General features: G+C 37.5%; 2 protein-coding genes across 22 annotated transcripts in view; one reads left to right on the forward strand and one right to left on the reverse strand.

Annotated features, from left to right (window-relative positions):
• The window catches only part of Trpm (transient receptor potential cation channel, subfamily M), a 343,650-nt gene that overhangs the window by 271,845 nt on the left and 50,392 nt on the right, over positions 1 to 21,413 (reverse strand). The window lies entirely within an intron of this gene.
• LOC141434919 (cholinesterase 1-like) lies at positions 2,430 to 5,939 on the forward strand. Its single transcript, XM_074097408.1, is given in 4 exon segments — positions 2,430 to 2,601; positions 2,604 to 3,302; positions 3,305 to 3,773; positions 4,290 to 5,939. Coding segments are annotated over 4 exon segments (1,617 nt in total). The 3' UTR covers positions 4,567 to 5,939.

The following is a 21,413-nucleotide window of genomic DNA, read 5'->3' on the forward strand; positions in this document are numbered from 1 at the left end:
TGGACTTTGATGTATTCTTGTGGTAGTAGAAGATACGAACTTGAAAATCTTCACCGGTCTGATAATAGGATGAAATGTATTTTAATAATAAATTTAGTATTTTAGAAAATATATTAGAAATGATTTTGCTAAAAATCCTAGACAGGCATTTTTTTTTTTTAATGATTTTTAATTAAATGTAGACACCTATATCAACCTGTCTACTATAAAACAGCGCTTACGTTGATATACAATTTGTTCTATTATCTAATCAAGTGAAAGTAACGGCATCGATATAACTATTTGAATTTATACCTGGCAAACCCAGTAGTTCGTCCAGGTAAACAATAGCAAACCAACGTCTACATATTTTATAGGTTTATACTTTAAGATAATATAAATTTTCTTATTATCTCGATGATGCAACAAAAATTTATTAAAAAATCATTTTTTTTTTAATAAATAAAATAGCCTGTCCAGGATATTTTTAGAAAATCCATTTAATATATTTTCTAAAATACTAAATTTATTATAAAAATACATTTCATTCTATTATCAGCCGGTGAAGATCTTTTCAAGTTTCGGATCTTCGACTATGGTGTTTTAAATTCTATAACAAGCTGACGCTCGATTGATTTTTAAGGTCCCTTTGGGTGGCGTTCGAGCGTTGTAGCTGATTTACCGTATTATTTTTTTTAAATTAAACCGAGTTTACCCGTGATCAGGATTATATCCTGAGTTCGATTAAAGGTTGTTTAGAAACAATCGAACAGTTCAAACTGAAATAAATTTACCGACCTATTTGATTTTAAAATAGCGAACATTTCAAGTGAAGTTATTGTGTTTTCACAACTTTTAAAACTTTCACCATTGGCTTAAGGGTTCAATGTTTATCGACAGTAATAGCATTGTGATTTAGGTATACAATCAGGGCAGAAATACCGGTTTTGGCCACCTTAAGCCCGTTTTTGGCCAGTTGACATTTGAAGTTATACCTTTATAAAAAGTTATACTTAGTGTTAAAATACGAGTACTGCGTTTTCGCAACGTAACGTTTGGCAACCTGTTTCATTTCGCAACTTTTTCATTTCGCAAACTCTAAAACTGTAAATATTTCAGGATTTATTTCAGGGCCATCGTGTAGAACCCTTTAGGTTAGGTTAGGTTAGTTTATAAAAATCCTGAAATTTTACAGTTTCAGAAATATTAAACAGTTGGAAATGAAAAGTTGCGAAATGAAACAGGTTGCCAAACGTTATTCTCCGAAACATTAGTAAACCGTTAAAATAATATGTTTAGTGAGTGTTCAAAGTTGTATATTAAAACGAATAAAGCTTGTAATGATTTTTTACGAAATATTTTTTTTCAAACGTAAGTATATTTAAACAATAAATAATGGCATGAACGGTACAGTGGCCACAAACGGTACTTCTGCCCTACCTGTCAAGTGTCCGCGATATTATTTTTATTTATCTAATCTTGTTTGTGGATGCTATCAACGATACTATACCTACCTACTAATTGCTGAGTAACAAGGAGTGGCATGTTCATATAGTATTTTTTAAGGATGAATTTCCAGGTGACCAAATACGAAAGTCCTTAAGTACTTTCGTTTACAATTTAAATTAAACAACTCTTTTTTTTTTTCTTGGAATAGGGGAAGTACTTGGTACAGTCAAGTTAATGTTTTGTCCAAATTAGTAATTAAGTCCAAATAATAATGAGGTCTTTCTTTTTCTGTTTTAATACGACGGAGAAAACAAGGCAGACCAATTTTTTTTTTATTTGACGATTATTCGTCATGAAATCTGAGTGAAGAAAAAACATTAAACAAAATGGCGGATATAAATAAAAAAATTCTAACCTAACATGACTGATTTAGCAAACGTTTCACAAACGGATAAATCATTGTGACATATTCTTCTTAGGCTTATTTACGCACTATTTGGTAGAGTTCACTGACCTGAAAAGGATGGAAGAATGTGAGTTTCATGTCAAGTGCCTTATCAGTGTTTACGACGAAGCTAAAGTTAGTGGAATTTCCTCTAAGGATTGCCATTTTGAATTGGCTTGGAACTATTAAATTTCAACATTTTAGTAGCAAATAAATGTTACAATAAATTAATATTATGGGACAATTAACTAATTGAGCGAATAAACGATTGGTTGATTGACCTAGGCTTGTGCCCTGCAATGGGTGGGACGTGTATAAGTACTGTAGGTATAGAACTAGATGATAATGATGGTTCAGTCTCAAAATTAAAGAAAGATAATTTTATGGATACTAAGTAACGGATAAATCTCATCCAGGACTCTAAAACAAACAACTGTATTTCATGCTTGTAATCTACCCCAACCAGGGATCAAACCCGAAAACTCCCAACCTCCCATCCCACAAACCATCCGATCATAACACACAGTCAAAAGAGTTGTGATTAATTACTTTTATTATGACCCATATTATTTTCAAAATTTACTCTGCAAATGTTTTAAATCATAAAGAACAATCAGAAATCATAAGCACAATTTCACTCACAGAAACTTCTTCTTTCCAGGCACCAACACCACCTGCTCAATACCCTGGAGTATTCCATGCAGTCGACAACAGCATCGTTTGCGCCCACCCCCTCGGGGCATCGTCGGCGTAGAAGACTGCCTGGTCCTCAACATCCACACGAGGAACATGACCACCCCCAAACCAGTAATGGTCTTCCTACTAGGAGACGACTACACCACCACAGACACGAAAATCTACTCCTTCAGCAAACTAGTTCTCGCCGATGTCGTGGTAGTAACAATAAACTACCGACTATCGATCTTCGGCTTTCTATGTTTGGGCGTGCCCGATGCACCAGGCAATGCCGGATTAAAGGACGTCGTTCAAGGATTAACTTGGATTAGGGACAATATTGCCGGATTTGGAGGCGACCCGAATAACGTTGTATTGTTTGGACACGGCTCCGGAGCGGCCATGGTTGATTTAATTACAATGTCGCCTTTAGCCCAGAATTTAGTTCACAAAGCCATAACGCAAAGCGGATCCGCTCTCGCGCCCTGGGCTATAGCGTACGAACCAGTTCAATATGCTCGGGTATTTGCTGAAAAACTGAGCTATTCCGGCGACACAACTGAAGAACTGGCTAGAAAACTAGCAGCTACTGATATAAGTTTACTGTCAGTCGCATTGCAAGACTCCAGTTTCTACAATAACTCCGCCTTATTCGCTCCTTGCTTAGAGAACAAAGCGTTGAACGATACCTTTATAACGGAAGCACCTATCAATCTATTGCGTGCTGGTAACTATAGCCATATCCCTTACATAGCTGTTTTACTGACAGAGAAGGAACGATCAGAGCAGCGCAAGCAGTAAACGATGGTTGGCTTGCAGCAATGCAAGCGAACTTTACTAACTTCGTCCAGGTTGATTTGGCCTTTGACTCCATAGAAAACAAGACTGCTGTTGCAAATGACATCAAGGAAAACTACTTTGCAGCGAGACCAGTCAGTATGGAGACTATAAGGGATTATTTGAACTACCATGGTGATACGATGATAACTGTATCAGTCATAAGAGGGGTTCGGGAAAGAGCCTTAACTTCAAGAGCTGAAGTAAGACTGTTGGAGTTCACGTACAGAGGCACTCGGAATTCTGATTGGATTTATCATCAGATACCTAACGACGGGGTGTGGCACGGCGGCGTGCTTAACTACGTGTTCGATTACGATTTGAAGCCTGAGGACGAAAGCGCCAGAGCTTCCCTTGTGGGTCGCTACGTTGTGTTCGCCAATACCGGGTAAGTTGCCGCCACTTTTACAAGCTTTTGTTTATCTTGCAACGTTCGTGTCTATGTAAATTGCCTTCAAATATCGCAAATCGAATTTAACACATTGCCAATAACCGAATCGACTTGAAATTTCGTACGGATATGGCGTAGTTTAGTTGACAGTACAGTAAGCGCCACCAATTTTGTCAAGCCTATTAATTACTTACATAAATACGGAAGTTCGTGAGTATGTGTTTTTGTTCACATATGCATGTATGTTTGTGTTTTTTTACTCATTTACGCTAAAAAAGGTTAGAAGGATTTGGATGAAATTTCGTATTCCAGATCTCTAATAATTGGTTATTCTCTTGAGAATTCTTAAAACACCCGTAATTTAAATTTAACTGTCATTGCACACCGCGTTTTAGAAACGCGCGTCGACGGCGCGTTTAAAAATGCGCTGTACAAAATCCCTAATGGTTAAGGCTTACGGTAGCTAGTTATTTCACTGTCAATTTATTTTTATTTTATTATTTGTTATTACAGAGTGCCACAATGGAACGCCACACAACAAACCATGTGGTCTCCTGTCACCACTACGATACTTCATTACATAAACTACAACGGAGACTCTTCGACTAGTCTTGTCACCTTTGGCGAAGCTGCACGGGCGAATCCTCATGAGGCAATAATGAACTACTGGAACAACCTTTACAGCATTTACTACAAACCTCCCGTGTCAGTGTTCGTATCGTCAGCTGATAAAGTAATTAGTGTTGCATTTGTTTTGTTGCTATCTCAATTTGTGCAGCGACTTTTGTAACTTAAACTTAAATTACTTAATTAATTTATACAAGTAAGTGTAAATATAAGCGTGACAAACACTTGTTACCTTATCTTCTGATTTAATGACCGAGTTAAACATCATAACGACAACAAATCATTTTCAAAGTTAAGATTTTAATTTTTCTGTAGTTCAATACACAAAGCATTTAAAATGTAGGCATCTAAGACTGTATTAGGACGAATTTAATACCCAGAGGCTTAATTGTCTAACTTACTCGGAATTACAATCGTTTTCACCACATCTTTCTGTCACACACACGGTGTGTAGGATGAGGGTAGATAGAGATAAGTGATAAGTTAGACAAGTTGGACAATAAGGCTGGTTGCACCAGGCTTACGGCAATATATGCATAAATGCATAAAATTGGAGACAAATTTTAGCATATTAATCATAGTTTACTTGTAAATTCACAGACTAGAGGGCGTAACTAAGAAAAAATATCCGCCCGGATTGCTACCACCATCTTGCTCGCTAATCCTGCCGTGAAGCAGCAGCGCTTGCACTGTTGTGTTTCGGCGTGGAGAGTAAGACAGCCGGTAAAATTACTGGCACTTGAGGTATCCCATCTTAGGCCTCTAGGTTGGCAACGCATCTGCAATCCCCTGGTGTTGCAGGTGTCTATGGGCGGTGGTGATCTATTACCATCAGGAGACCTACTTGCTCGTTTGCCATCCAGTCGAATAAAAAAAAATATCACCAAGTTTTGTCGCGGAAAAATTTGCTGATATTTTTTCTTAGTTAGACAAGTCCTCTAGTCAGGCTGGGATAATGATGATTTTGGACTACCTCAATTATTTTATTAATCTTAAAGATTTATCCAATGCGTGCTACTAGGTTTTCATTATTCAAATATCCATTCATTTCATTTCATTATTTTAATAGCTGTTGTTCCGTTTTTGTGCAAACTTAACGTTCAGTATGAAGAACTGGAATACATTTATTTAGATAATGAAATCTAAATTTCCATATTATTTATCTGATTTTGAAAAATTTATCAAAATTGGTTAAATGAAGGAAATTTTCACCATTTGACAAGCAACCAAAAATATATTCTTTTGGACTATTATTTTTAGAGGCGTAAGTAAATCTTTTTATACTGTAAAGGGAAAAATATGCCAAAACTGACATAAGAAACTTTTTAATCACACAAGAAAAAGTTGTTCCTAAAACCAGTATTGGTACAGTCAATGTCATAAATAAGTGATCACTTTTGTAGTTTTTCACTTTAACGTCATGTTTGAAAAGCCATACGAAATTGTGTACCTAACGACTGACCCAGTATCCTAGTGTACCTACCTAGCGATAAGGTACAAAATTGATCACTTATTTTGACGTTGACCGTACAAAGTTATTATACGTCATTCAATTCATTTTACATTGTTATAATGAAGATGTACATAATATTTTTTATACATTAAATATTTAATTCAATGTTTGTTTACTAACTGCAATTTAGCAAGTTTTATACGCTTTTTACGTAATGTGTTAAATACAGTACAAAATATGTAAATTTACATGCAAAATACTTAAGAATATACCTACATTTGTAAAAATTGATAACCTGTAATAAAAAAATTGTCGGCGTATAAGCCATTATAATTTGTCTTTTATTTATTACCTCGGGAATACAGCATGGGATTATTTGAACGCAATAAACGTGCTAGAAGCTCGGTGCGGTCTTAACTGATATTGAAACTTAGTTGGGGTTGGCCAGAAGGGGTATCTTCATTATATTTGGTTTAATTTACAAAAGCTGGTCAAGAACATGTCAGGCCATGCTCAGTGTAGGGTTCCGTTAGTTCCCGACCGTCAAAATATAGGCGGACCTAATAATAATAATTGATTTATTTATCAGACAACATAGATCCATTCATTTATTAGTACATACACACTTACAAACTAAGTTAGTTCTGTTTAAAATTAAATTAAAAACTAATATAATCAGTGAAAGAAAACAAAAGCATATTTTATAATTAAAATCACAAAAAATAAAATAAAAGAATAGAATTAAAATCAATTTAAATATCAAATACATACTAAAATACGAATTTTTTAGTTGGATAGGTACTGACTATTATAGTTTAATTTACAAAAACTTAAAAATTGCTCAACTGAGTTGAAAATAATTTTCCTAGAAAGTTTTTATTAAGCTCAACTTCCGTGATTTTTTTTTCATATTTCTAGACGTGCGGTTCAAAGTTAGACGGGGGAGGCACATTTTTTTGAAGTTTCGGAGTAATATCTCCGATAATATTCACTTTATCAATAAAATGGTTTTTGCGTTTTTTAATTTTTAAATACCTATCCAACGATACCCTAAACGGTACCCTAAAAAATTTTTTTTTATCACTCGATGGGACTGATATATATTCATGCCAAATTATAGCTTTCTAGTACTAACGGTCTCTGATCTTTGCCATGGATAGACAGACGGACAGACATGGCAAAACTATAAGGGTGCCTAGTTGACTACGGAACCCTGAAAAATACGTGTATTTTCTGATAATTTAACTGGCGGACTTTTTTAAGGACGCCAACGTATTTGTAAGCATTATTTCTATTGAGAATTAAATACTATAAATGGGGCTTATCACGCTAAAATACAAGTAATATTATTTACCTCGACGTTTCGACCATATTATGTTATTACACGTGTGTGGTAAAATATTAAATATTTCTATTGCTTCCATTTTTAGGGTTCCGCACCCCGGAAACCCTATTACTAAGACTTCGCTGTCCGTCCGTCTGTCACCAGGCTGTATCTCATGAACCGTGATAGTTAGACAGTTGAAATTTTTTACAGATTATGTATAACTGTGGTCGCTATAATAAAAAATACTAAAAACAGAGTGAAAAAAATAGTGGCTACCATACAACAAACGTGTTTTTCCCCCTTTTTTCTAATGTCTAATGAATGTTGTATATGTAGCTGCTACGGAACCCTTCGTGCGCGAGTCCGACTCGCACTTGGCCGGTTTTTTTTCTATGGTCTTGAAGCTTCACAGGGCCATTACAAAACTACTCACGCAATGTAGGTTAGTACTTATCGAAAATACAAACTGAGACATGGATGCACAGAAAACCAGAAAAGAGACCAGCGCTGAATCAGAATCAGAATCGTTTATTTGCTAGAATACAGTATAGATGGTGTTACAGTCTTCTTGTCCATTGTAATCCAACCTGCATGCAGGCGTGCAAATTATTAACACATAAGATTTTACAATTATATATAATTATCGTTAAAATATATTCGTTTATACTGGTCTAATGTCCACTAATAGTCGTTGACAAATGAAATACCATGCCGTAAACACATTAAATCAATAAAATTACCTAAAATAAACATCACCGTTATCTGCCAAATATTCTTTCACACTGTAAAAACATTTATGTTGTAGCCAATCGATTAATCCAACCCAGGTCTCAGCAATCCGTGCTGCGTGCTATAACCCCTACACCACCGCTGGACAGGAATCTAGACACGAATTTTTTCCTATGCATACATATCTCAGGTTGCTTATTTCTACTACGCTACTTATGCAGCAGCCTAGCGACATCTATGTTCCGCTCTCATCGAGAGAACGTCACACTCTTTCGGAACCAACCGCTCACCCAGACAAGAGATGTCGCTATGATATCATAATTTGATTTCTAGATTCCTGTCCAGCGGTGGTGTAGGGGTTATAGCACGCAGCACGGATTGCTGAGGACCTGAGTTCGATTCCCAGCGCTGGTCTCTTTTTCTGGTTTTTCTGTGCATCCATGTCTCAGTTTGTATTTTCGATATGGTTTCACGGGATAGGACCCGTAAAAGTAACAAATTTGGAGTTGAAATAAAAAATAAAAAAAGACTCCAAAAAACCAATCATAGGTTAGTACTTACTAGAAAATTTAAGCAGCGCCACCGGCTACGGCCATGTCTATTCGTGGCCAAGCCCTTAGGGACAAATTTATATTCCTAAATCCGGAACATGACTGAAAAACTTGCTCACTGCAAAGGACGTTGAGGCTAAATCCTTTTTAGATAAGGTCGTTTTTTCGACGCGTCTGCCATTCAAATTGAATAATAAAAGGAATAAATAAGGTTGTTATGGAAAGTCAATGGAAATGGGTTTGCGCCGCACTTCAAAAGGATTTCGCGGACGACGCTGGGGCAGAAATGGAATCAAAAATCTTAGGCGATAATGCTACCAGAGCTAGAGATTTAAATCATCTGCCTATCATTAGATTCTATGACTTTGTGTAGGTATACGGAATCCAAAATTTGAAAGGGTAATGGATAAAAATATGCAAGTTGAAGTGGCAATAGGCGGGCCACATCGCTCGAAGAACAGATAACCGTTGGGGGAGAAAAGTTCTCGAGAGGTGACCGCGAACCAGAAGAAGAAGCGTTAACACTAGGTGGACTGACGGCATCGTGCGAATTGCGGGTAACCGGTGGATGCAAGTGGCGAGCTGTCGCTCATTGTGGCGTTCTAAAGGGGAGGCCTTTGTTCAGCAGTGGACGTCTTCTGGCTGATGATGATGATGATGGATAAAGAGTTGAAAGAGGACCGTTGTTTATAAGGATACGATGCTCTAGTATTTTTTTATCCAATGGATGGCAAACGAGCAAGTGGGTCTCCTGATGGTAAGAGATCTACACCGCCCATAAACATCTGCAACACCAGGGGTATTGCAGATGCGTTGCCAACCTAGAGGCCTAAGAGGATACCTTAAGTTTTTTTTTTTTTATGGTATAGGGGGCAAACGAGCAGGCGGATCGCCTGATGGTAAGCGATTACCGTCGCCCATGGACACCTGCAACACCAGAAGAGTCACAAGTGCGTTGCCGGCCTTTAAGGTGGGAGTACGCTCTTTTCTTGAAAACTTGAAGGTCATAGCGGTCCGGGAATACCGCAGGCGATAGCTCATTCCAGAGTTTTGCTGTGCGAGGCAGGAAATTTCTGGAAAAACGCACAGTAGAGGACCGCCAACCATCTAAATGGTGAGGATGGAAGTGTTGTCGCGTAGGTCGGTGGCGAAAGGATGCGGCAGGGATCAACCGAATAACTCCTCGGAGCACTCCCCGTTGTACATGCGATAGAGGACCCAAGTGCCAGTAATTTCACCGGCTGTCTTACTCTCCACGCCGAAACACAACAGTGCAAGCACTGCCGCTTCACGGCAGGATTAGCGAGCAAGATGGTGGTAGCAATCCGGGCGGACCTTGCACATAAGGTCCTACCACCAGCATTGGTATTATTGTATTGGAACGTAATTTCAAAAAGTAAAAATGACATATTTTGTGTTGGCGACACTGCTCACTCTCTCACCTCTAACCAACCTGTCGTTAACCGCGCTTCCCCCCCTTCTCCCATAATATATAGGTACACGAGTGCATAGAAATATCGATAAACGCTAGAAGCGCTGTGCCTCCTTAATTTATTTTATTTTCTGCGCAACCATCCTAATTTTTTTCTACCAAGAACCTTAAATTCTACAAAGCATTAGAAAATGAAAAAAAAGAAGAATGGAATCGATAAAGTTGGTTCCAAGTCATGGCGTGACCAGGCGGAATATTAGGTACTTATTCATTTTTATAAAGTAGTTATATAATTAATATACATAACTATGTAATTATATACAAATGCCTCTTAGATGGTGTTTTCTTTTTATAGTTAGGAATATTTATGTAAGTAGTTTTTATTTATTTTGTTTTCTATCATATTGTTGTATCTTGTGTTGTGTTCCTAAATATTAATAAACTAGCTTTTACCCGCGGCTTCGCACGCGTAAACTATTCGGTGTGGTAGCTACAATTGTAATTTTCGGGATTTTACAAAATTCCTGGAAATTTCCAATATTTATATCGTGGTCTTCATTGAGGTTGTGTTGTGAATAACTGTACAAAATTCAAGACTCTAAACCCAGTGCTGAAGTTTTCAAAATTTTCCCTATCCAAATTCAGATGCAAAATTCAAAATCAAATCATTTATTCAGTAAATAGGCCGCAATGGGCACTTTTACACGTCATTTTTTATACTACCAGCGCTTTTGGAAAGACCATCATTGCCAAGAAGAATGCGCCGCAAGAAACTTGGCAGAAAGTCATTTTTTCAAAATAAAATAATTACAAATAAAATACTTAAAAACTACAGTATACAATTAAAGAAAAAAATACGAAATAATAATAATAATAATACAGGGATGTATTGGGGTCCCTTAGTTACAAAACTATTTATTGAATATCGGGATAAAAAGTAGCGTACTTATGTGTTATTCCCGACATACGGCTACATACATCCAAATTTCATGCCTCTAAGCCCAGCGGTTGTTATTTCGACATTTTATTCCTAGGTATCCCGTGGTAATATCGACCCGATGGTCAAAAAGACGTCTATGTGTTTTTCTAGACATCCAGCTTCCTACATACCAAATTTCATGACTCTAAGCTCAAACATATTTCAAGATTTTATCCCTATCCCGTGGGAATATCGGGGTAAAAAATAGATTATGTGTTTATTCAGAGGTCCGGCTACCTACATACCAAATTTCATGGCTTTAAGCCCAGTGGTTGTTATTTCGAGATTTTATCCCTAGGTATCCCGTGGGAATATCGGGTCAAAAAGTCGCTTATGTGTTATTCCAGAAGTCTAGCTACCTACATACCAAATTTCATGGCTCTAAGCCCAGCGGTTATTATTTCAAGATTTTATCCTATCCCGTGGGAATATCGGGATAAAAATTAGCCTGTGTGTTATTTCAGAGGTCCAGCTACCTACATACCAAATTTCATGACTCTAAGCCAAGAGGTTGTTATTTCGAGATTTTATCCCTATCCCGTGGGAATACCGGGATTAAAAGTATCCTATGTTTTAATCCAGGTTATAAACTAAATTTTCGCCAAATTTCATCCAAATCTGTCCAGCCGTTTCAGCGTGAAAGAGTAACAAACATACTCACTCACTCACTCACTCACAAACTTTCGCATTTATAATATTAGTAGGATTCAGTAGATATACTTTTGAATATTATATACAACACAACAGGACTTTAAACGGAAGCTCTCGCACTAAAAGAAAAAAAGAAAAAAGAATGTTTTTACTCGATGAACGAATTTTTAAAGCGTAACCAAATTGGGCGTGATTACTAAAATTGTATAATTTTGAAATTATTGTCTGTTAAATTTATTCTTTATTATTCTACTATTTTGACATACACAATATAATTTTTACGTAGTTTGCTATTTATCTAGAACATAATAATAAAATTGTATCTACTTACAGTTTAACTTAAATAATTAGATATTAAGTTTAAAATATTCGTCGAAGAACTAAAGTCACTGACATAGCTGGAAAAAATATGCAATTGAAGTGGCAATGGGCAGGCACATCGCTCGAAGAACAGATAACGTTGGGGGAGAAAAGTCCTCGAGTGGCGACCACGAACGGAAGACGAAGCGTTGGCAGGCCTCCCACCAGGTGGATGACGACATCGTGAGAGTAGCGGGAAACCGGTGGATGCAAGTGGCAAGTTGTCGTTCATTGTGGCGTTCTAAGGGGAGGCCTTTGTCCATCAGTGGACGTCTTCGGGCTGATGATGATGATGATGATGATGAAGTTTAAAATATACTTAACCTTAATTTTAAACTAGAATTTGTACGTCACATAGTGACAAAAACATGTGAAACTCTCTTTCTTTCTTACCACAAAATATGTACCATGTTTTTATGCAAATAAATGATTTATGATTTTATAAAAATAAATTCATCGATTTGAAACTAGATCTAAACTAACTTGTTTTACACATATCGTCCAGCTTACCGATTCAAATACATACGAGTAGTTAGTTGCACATTCCGGAGGTACTTACCTGAAAAAGAAGACTTTCATTAATAAACATTGTGGAAACTTTTCACACACAAATAAAATTCAGTGACAGACTTTCTTTTATACTTATTAATAGGTAATGATTTTGAAAGGGCGGCAAAAATATTTTTAAATGTGATCATTTCATGCCTATACACAAGCGTTATCTATGCCGGCGGCCGATCGTAAAATCTGCCAGATCACGAAATTCCTAGGCATAACATGAAATGGCGCCATTTCATGATAATGTCTAAAAGTTGGCCAGGCATATCACAATGTGCCTGAGAAACAATACGGCAGATTGATTAGCACAACGCATTCGTCGATATTTAGTATTTTGAAATTTTCCAATCCGTACCGCAAATTTACAAATGAAAACTGTTCAGTTAGGTATTTGACTTCAAATAGGTTAGGCACTCCAGCTTAATAGTAAAGATTGGCTATTTGCTACTTCATGTTTTATTCATAGAGTTTGAATACCATCCAGCCCTGCTGTAATTCTAAGCTAAAGCACATTCTTTGGCAGTTTAAGAATATTTTTGGTTACTGTTATGGACCTATTACCGTACCATCACGCGATCGCAAAACTAAGTGCCGAAATCAAAGCGCCAAGCACCAAATATTTTAGCAAGTCCTTTGTAGTACATTCTATTTTCTTACTTAAGGTAGCGGAATATTGTATTGATTTGTGGTGTTCAATAAAGAACATTTGTAACAAAGGCTTATTTTTTGTACTTTCTTTGCGTTGTGCCAGTAAGGTAAACGTCCGAGTGCTCGACACGCTAGTACCCAATAGATGACACCCTGTTGTCATCTCTATTGCTAATGACATAAACGTCCGAGTGCTCGACACGCTAGTACCCAATAGATGACACCCTGTTGTCATCTCTATTGCTAATGACATAAACGTCCGAGTGCTCGACACGCTAGTACCCAATAGATGACACCCTGTTGTCATCTCTATTGCTAATGACATAAACGTCCGAGTGCTCGACACGCTAGTACCCAATAGATGACACCTTGTTGTCATCTCTATTGCTAATGACATAAACGTCCGAGTGCTCGACACGCTAGTACCCAATAGATGACACCCTGTTGTCACCTCTATTGCTAATGACATAAAATTAAAGGTAGCAACTATTGGGACGTGTTCTGCACTCATACGTTTACCTAAAAAACCGTCAACTTTTTAACTTTATCAAAGTAAGTCAAGTCCTACCCGTCTCGTGTAATGTCTGTACGCTGTGTTGAGGTGCAGGCTGAAAATCAGCGCGGTGAAGCATAGTCCTCACCGTACATGCTGAACTTGAACCTTTTGCCTCAAAGCTGAACATGTACATTCTCATTAAGAGTCGCCAGTACCTCGCCGCTGATCGCTTTTTCATACAAAAGTAATTTCGTTCTAATTTACAAACAACACACTGAAACAAAATAAAACTTTGCTACTATAATGGGAGCAGCTATTTTGATGCTTATAATTAGTTTTCGTTCATATTCAATGTAACAAAATAAAATCACATAAATTTTAAGTTACGAGTATGTATGAGAAATGGAAATTCGTTATTGTTTTTATCCGTTACATTTTATTTTAACCAAACCTAAATTATAAGCATCGTAATGGCTGCTCCCATTATAGTTGCAAAGTTGCGTTTTGATCTGTAGTGCTGCTTGTAAATTAGAACGAAACTACGTTTTTATGGGGACGCGAGCGTACTGGGGACTCTTAATATATGTGTTTTTTTATGAACAATAAATGTTTTTTCTTTCTTTCTTTTTAAACCAACTAAGGTAAACGTACGAGTGCTCGACACTGTCCCAATAATTGGCATCTTTAATCTTATGTCATTAGCAACAGAGATGACAGCAGGGTGTCGTCTATTGGGTATTACCGTCTCGAGCCACTGGCATTTTTACCTAATCACTTGGTTGAAGACCATAAAAAAGACCCTCTGAGTAGCTCCAAAGTTGACTGGTAGAGATCCCTTAAAAAGATAAGTCCGCCTTTGTACAAGTATCTCAAAGTGTGTCAATTGTATTTTGTTTCTTTTCTTTTGCACAATAAAGAGTTGACATACATACATACTTGACCAAGCTTGGAGTTCGGGAGGTGTATGTTGCCTAAGAAACTAGCATACATTTTCAGTGCAACAATATTACACAAATTGTCGGGTCATGTGTGGAAAATCGTGGCAATTCACAATCATTGTTTCTTGCCATCTGGCGCTCATAATAGTTGCTCATAAATCTGTGGCGTAAAAACAACAAGCAGCATATTGTGAGACTTTAATATCATTGCGCCACGCTGTTTCTATCCTGTTTTCAGAGTTCCGTAGTCAAAATAACCGTGCAGTGAAAATCGAAGTTCGTATCGTACGGCCCCTCTCACTCTCGCGGGCCCGCAAGATACGAATAAGGTTTGCAGGACTACTACGAAATTCGAAAATCGAAGTTCGTGTCGTTCCGTCTCTCTGACACTTATACTATTTAATACGAGAGCGAGAGGGACGGTATGATACGAACCTCGATTTTCAAACTTCGGAGTAGGCTCTCTGATGCGAGAGTGGCAGCAAGCAGCAGACAGCAGCATTCTAAATACGGTATTTGACTATTTTTAATATGTTTTATAAATTAAAACTTCACAATGCCTGTTATCGAAAGAAACAATTTTAAGCTACCTTTACAAAAAATAAAGTTATAAAGGTTTGATTCAAGATTAGACAGAGAAAGACATACTTGCATGTGACGTCACACGCAAGTAGCGCCATACTTGCTGCATAGAGACATGCGTTTGAGAAAGAGAGAGGTGTATAGATTTTTCAAATAATCACTATAAATCAAATTTTCAACCGGTTTAAGTTTTCTCTTCACTAAACACTGTCTGTATTAAGATTTTTTTTTTAATCTTTTTGTATTTTTTATTTCAATTCCAAATTTTTGTTACTTTTACGGTCATCCCGTAAAACATAAATCGAAAATAAAAAAAAATATTAAGAATCTTAATTTGATTGCTTAATAACGATATCTCTTGTCCGGGTGAGCGGTTATTTCCGATGGAGTGCCGAAAAGTTTCTCGATGAGGGCTACGGCATAGATGTCGCTAGTGTCGCTGCTTAAGTGGCTAAATAAGAAACAATACAAGCTGAGATATGAGGTGCATAGGAGAAATTCGTGTCTGTATCGTTGTCCAGCGGTGGTGTAGCGGTATAGCACACGGCACGGAATGCCGAGGACCTGGGTTCGATTCCCAGCGCTGGTCTTATTTTTCTGGTTTTTCTGTGCATCTATATTTCAGTTTGTATTTTCGATATAGGTTTTACGGGTGACCGTAAAAGTAACAAAAAAATTGGAATTGAAATAAAAAATACAAAAAGATTCCAAAAAAAACAATCTTAGTACGATATTCGTAAAAGTACTGAAATTAGCACGGTGTATATATGCAATCACGGGAGCGCATTTACGGGAATCATTTTGATTAGGCAATGAGTCAATTGAGTTAAGTAAGTACTCGTAGATACGCGTGGACCTAGTCTTTGGGTCTAGTCTTTTTGTGGACGCGTACTCGCAAGACTCAGCCCGCGTTTTACCTATACGTCTTACCTCTGAGCGTTAAGCCGCGTATCCATTAGAGCAGCCTCAGGCCGAGCACCGCGAGCCAAGTCATATTTTGTCGGTTTTTTGCCGTGCTCAAAGGAGCCTCAGTCTGAGCCGTGCCTTTGGCAGCGTCTCCACTTGCGCGGCCTCGGAGCGAGGCAGCCGCTCGGCCCGAGGCTGCCTCTAGTGGATACGCGGCTTTATGCGCACGAGCGCACTTCCGCGTAGAAACTGGCGCGTTCTCGAGTTACTAGAGCTACTTAACACCCCGTCCAGATGTTCTCGTTATGGAAGCGCAGCAGAGCATCTGTACGGGGTCGGGTGTATGTAGCTCTAGTACCTCGGGAACGCGCGAGTGCCTCGCGCGCAAAACGCTCCTTTTGGACAGGGTCTTAAGAGAGTCAATATAACAAAAATGAAAGAGACAGATAGTCAGGTACGAGCCCGGATTTGAGGCCGCGATCCTCTTTAGTCTAAACAGTACCATTGAGTGGTTAACCACAATAAAACCAAAGAGCTTGTACTAAAAGCACATTATATTTTAACGGCCTTGGAGGGTTAATATGGATTATCGACTCTATTTCCTCGGAAAATAGACTACAAAATACACACAGAAGTGGTTGGCGATTACGACAAGAAAAGAAGATGATCGATTTGTATAACTGGACACTGTGCAAGATTTCACAACAATTTCAAAACTTTTACATAGTTTTAGAAAGAAAGAAAGAAACATTTATTCATGACAAACATAAGAACAATGGATAAAAAAAAAAGGAAAAAAATAGTTTTATGTATGCCACGAAATGGTCCCAAATCAGCAATCTGCCGGTCTTGCGAACGGCGCTGGTCTTCCTTTGGGACCATCGGGGTCATCATACATTAAAAAAAAAGAAAAATTAATAGTATTTTTATTGTTTACCAGCAGCTGCCCGCAATTCCGTCAGCGTATTTTTTTTTATCACTATCCCGCGGAAACTATGCATTTTTTTGGGAAAGAACTATCTTATATCCTTGTTCGGGATTTAAAATATCTCTATGCCGCGAATTCATCTCAATCGATTCAGTGGTTTCGGCGTGAAAAAGTAACAAACGAACATACTTACAAACTTTCATGATTTGTCATTATACTCTAGTTTTTACGACCGAAAACCAGTGCCTTATAATTTAATTCTAACCTATACCTATATCATCATCATATTCGTATCATGCCATTGTGAATACAGGTAAATGGATGAAATCAGTTTATAATTTTTAAATTTGTTAGAGAAGTCGATAGCTCATAGGCCAGACAACCAGGCTACCATGAAGCATAGTACGACATAGCCTAGTTTATTAGACAAACAATTGTACCGAAAAAAACCTCTGGCCTCTGGATGGTGGCGGTCCTCTACTGTGCGTTTTTTCCAGAAATTTCCTGCCTCGCACAGCAAAACTGGAATGAGCTATCGCCTGCGGTATTCCCGGACCGCTATGACCTTCAAGTTGTCAAGAAAAGAGCGTACTCCTACCTTAAAGGCCGGCAACGCACTTGTGACTCTTCTGGTGTTGCAGGTGTCCATGGGCGACGGTAATCGCTTACCATCAGGCGATCCGCCTGCTCGTTTGCCCCCTATACCATAAAAAAAAACCGTGGAAAGGCTAAAGTTACTGATACAGCTCAACAAATTGCACATCAGTGGCCGTGGGCGAGGCGCGAGGGGCATTGCTCATGGAACTGATGGCCGTTTGGGGAGTTAGTTAAATAAGACTCCAGGAGAAATAATGGCATTACATTTCGCCATATTAAGAGAGACTAGTTATAGCTTTTTATAGGTGTCGAAGAATTTTTTAATCAGTTTTACTAGGAAACATCACATACACAGTCAAATCTTATCTCTTTATGATAAGAGAATTATATCAAAAAAAATCAAAATCAAAATATCTTTATTCAATTTAGGCTACAACAAGCACTTATGAATGTCAAAAAAAAATCTACCACCGGTTCGGAAAAACCTCTACTGAGAAGAATCGGCAAGAAACTCAACGAGGTATATATATTTTTTTTAAAACAGATTTACAATATTATTAAATGACATGTATACATCACAAGTAGGTATTTAACACAACTTTATTTTTAACACAGCTTATTTTTAACACAGTAGGTTCGCTATTTGAAGGATCGCTAATGCGGATCGGAATTATTCCAAATATCCCTGTCCATGATATAATCATTAACTTTATAATACGCCTTTGATATTAATGTCTTCTTGACTAGATCTGAATTTTGTATCCGTTTCATTATAATATTTTTGGAATTTTATTATAAAACGTATGCAATATCCCAGAAAAGACTTTTGGTTTTAGCCAGTCTGTAAGATGGAACTTTAAGCTTCCCTGTGTTTCTAGTAGCCTTATCCTTAACATTAATATAATTTTATCCTTACTAACATTATAAATGCGAAAGTAGCTTTGTTGATTGTCTGTCTGTCACCTCTTCACACTTACCACTGAATTGATTTATGGAGTTAGTTTGGCATGAAGATAGTTGATAGTCTGATACCCTAGAAAAGAGCATGGAATTGTTTTATGCCGAAATTGCATCTCACTGTATAGCGATAACCGAGCGAGTCATGAGCAACAGCTGGTATAGATCATCATCATCATGTCAGCCATAGGACGTCCACTGTTGGACATAGGCCTACCCCATAGACCTCCAGTTGCCTCGGTTGGAAGCGGCTTACATCCACCGTGGACTCGCGACTTTAACCAGGTCATCCATCTATCTCGTTGGTGGACGTCCACCAACTACGGTACGGTACGGTACGGTTGCTGGTATAGCTTTTTTCTTCTTAATCCTTATTGTCATCACATTAATAATGAAGTGAATACATTAAGGGAAGAGTGGAAGAATTAGGGGAGGCCTATGTCCAGCAAGGACAGCCTGACCACTAGAATTGTGCTCGAATACCTACATACTTATTAACATAAAAACCATAGTAGGGAGGAAGATACTGGATAGATGATGGAAATATGTACCTACCATTATTTCCATCTTTTTGTCTGGTTTTTTGGCCCCTACTACTAATTTTTTAAACTATTATTTAATTTTATTTTGTGCAAATTTTATTATTATTATGAATACATTAAACCTCGTTCATTGTGGAGATGACTTTGAGCACGCGACGACAGGCGTGCTGTGGTTTTGTCACAGTTTATTTATTAATATCAAGCACGAAGCTAGGATGATGAGTAACCTCCTCATGTGCTTAGAAGCCTACGGTTCTCTCTGGATCCTGATGTCGTGTGGGTGAAGAGCAAGCAGTCTTACGTCGATGCATCTTGGGCGGTACGATGCACGATGCTCCGATATAAATATCCACTTTTCGGATTCTAGCGTTTTGACCGGTCGGTTAAAAAAACGTAATTACATCCGTTTATTAGCACAACGAAAGCAAGTATAAGAATTTTGATCTCGTTAGATAGCATGCTAATGCCCAATAGACGACATTCTGTTGCATCCTATTGTAATGACATAAAGATTAAAGATGCCATCTATTGCTACAGTGAGAGCACTCGTACGTTTACCTTATGAAAAAGAGGATACATTAAGTTAGGACAGACCTTATCTACTCAACCGATTATTATTAAATTTGGTTTTAAGGACATAGGTACGAGGATATTTTTAAAATTGTATAGTCTCCGTGCACGCCTACGGCTATTATTTGTTCGTAGCGCTACGTAAAATATTATTCACGAATAAAATCGCGAAGCATCAGCTAGTCCATATATCATTATATTGAATCCTTCCCAATAAATCGTTTTGTATTAAGACTGTTCAAAACTTAAATTACTTTTTGTATTATAAAATCGGACATCCATTCAAAAGTTATACGAATTTTAAAACGCCCCCGCTTCGCGCTGGTAGTATAGTTTTGCAAAATGGAGCTAAAAAAAATGTGCGTGAGTGCTCTTGAGACTTTTCTTGGAAATTATATCCATTCGGAGCCGGAGCGGAGCGCTAGTAATATATAAAACATAATTTTGTCCAAGTGCACTCTATATTTTGGATGTTACTAGTGCAAACTGAAGCTGCAATTGTTAAGCAAATGGCGGCTTTAGGGATGCCTGCGAGCTTAGAATGTTTTATTAATACATAAAATAATATTGGCACAGCGGAGAATACCGGAGTTATGAGCAAGGAGAACGCTCCCGGTAGTGTGACTATGTCAGGAGCATAGTTTCCGATTAATGAACCCTATTAATGCCGAGTTATATACATGTATCTGACTTGGTGTTCGATTCTACTCGCATAATATCTGATCTATTTTGTTTTGCAACTTTTTAAACACACTTTTTTCTATATTATCTTAATAAACAGATTTTCTTTTATTTATATTTAAAAAAAGGCTTTTTAAATACATTTCCAGTGTTAATTGTGTCCAGTATTACATTAAATTTTAATGTTTCATAATAATAAATAAATTGACGGCTAAATTGAAAGATAAAACTTTGAGGGATCCAATAACTTATCTAAATTCAAGTTATTTGAAGTAAAAAAAATACATCATCAGCAGGGCTACTACGAAACTCGAAGTTTCGTGTCGTGCGGTCCCTCTGACACTTATACTATTTACGAGAGATTTAGATTTACGAGAGCGAGAGGGACGGTACGATACGAACTTCGAGCCATGAGTTTCGCAGTAGCCCTGCAGAGACACCCCTGTACTCATATAGATTCTCGTTAGCTAAATACTTGTTTTGTGATGTTTGTAGCTCGGTTTTGTGGAAATATATGTTTTGTCTGTATCCAGCGTTCCGTAAACAAATGGCCTGCAATTTGTTAGCCGTTTGGCTGCCTAAACAAATAGATTACGAGTACAAGGTATCTTGACTACTTAACATGAAGTCATCAAAATTTTCTTCGTATCAATTAACATTTCTTTAATGCGGTTTATCTTAGTACAGTCACCAGCGATACCAGCATCAGTAGGTATTTGACACAACAATACTGATGTATACGACTCTATTTCAAAGTATAGTACTATTCGGATAGATTGAGTACGGTGACATTTGCTTTCTTTCTATTCCACACCAATACTTTATTTTTCATTTCAGTCAGGCCAATATTTTATAAAAAATATAAGTACTTGAATCTAAAAAGCAACAAAACAAAAATATATATCATGACCGAATCGGTTCCACAATCTTGTCAAATCGTTTGACTCGCATCATCTGTCAATTAGTACGAGAACGATGGGCCTTGAATGTGTGTTTTAATTGCTTAATGACATGTGTCACCGCACCCATTAAGCTATCCGAAAAGTAATATAGGGTGTGCGTAGGACGCGTCATTTATTTTTGCACTGTGACAGATATTAATGCAGGTGACTGTACAGTCACTAC

Source organism: Choristoneura fumiferana, chromosome 14, assembly GCF_025370935.1.
Source record: "Choristoneura fumiferana chromosome 14, NRCan_CFum_1, whole genome shotgun sequence".
In the NCBI taxonomy this organism is placed as follows: domain Eukaryota; kingdom Metazoa; phylum Arthropoda; class Insecta; order Lepidoptera; family Tortricidae; genus Choristoneura; species Choristoneura fumiferana.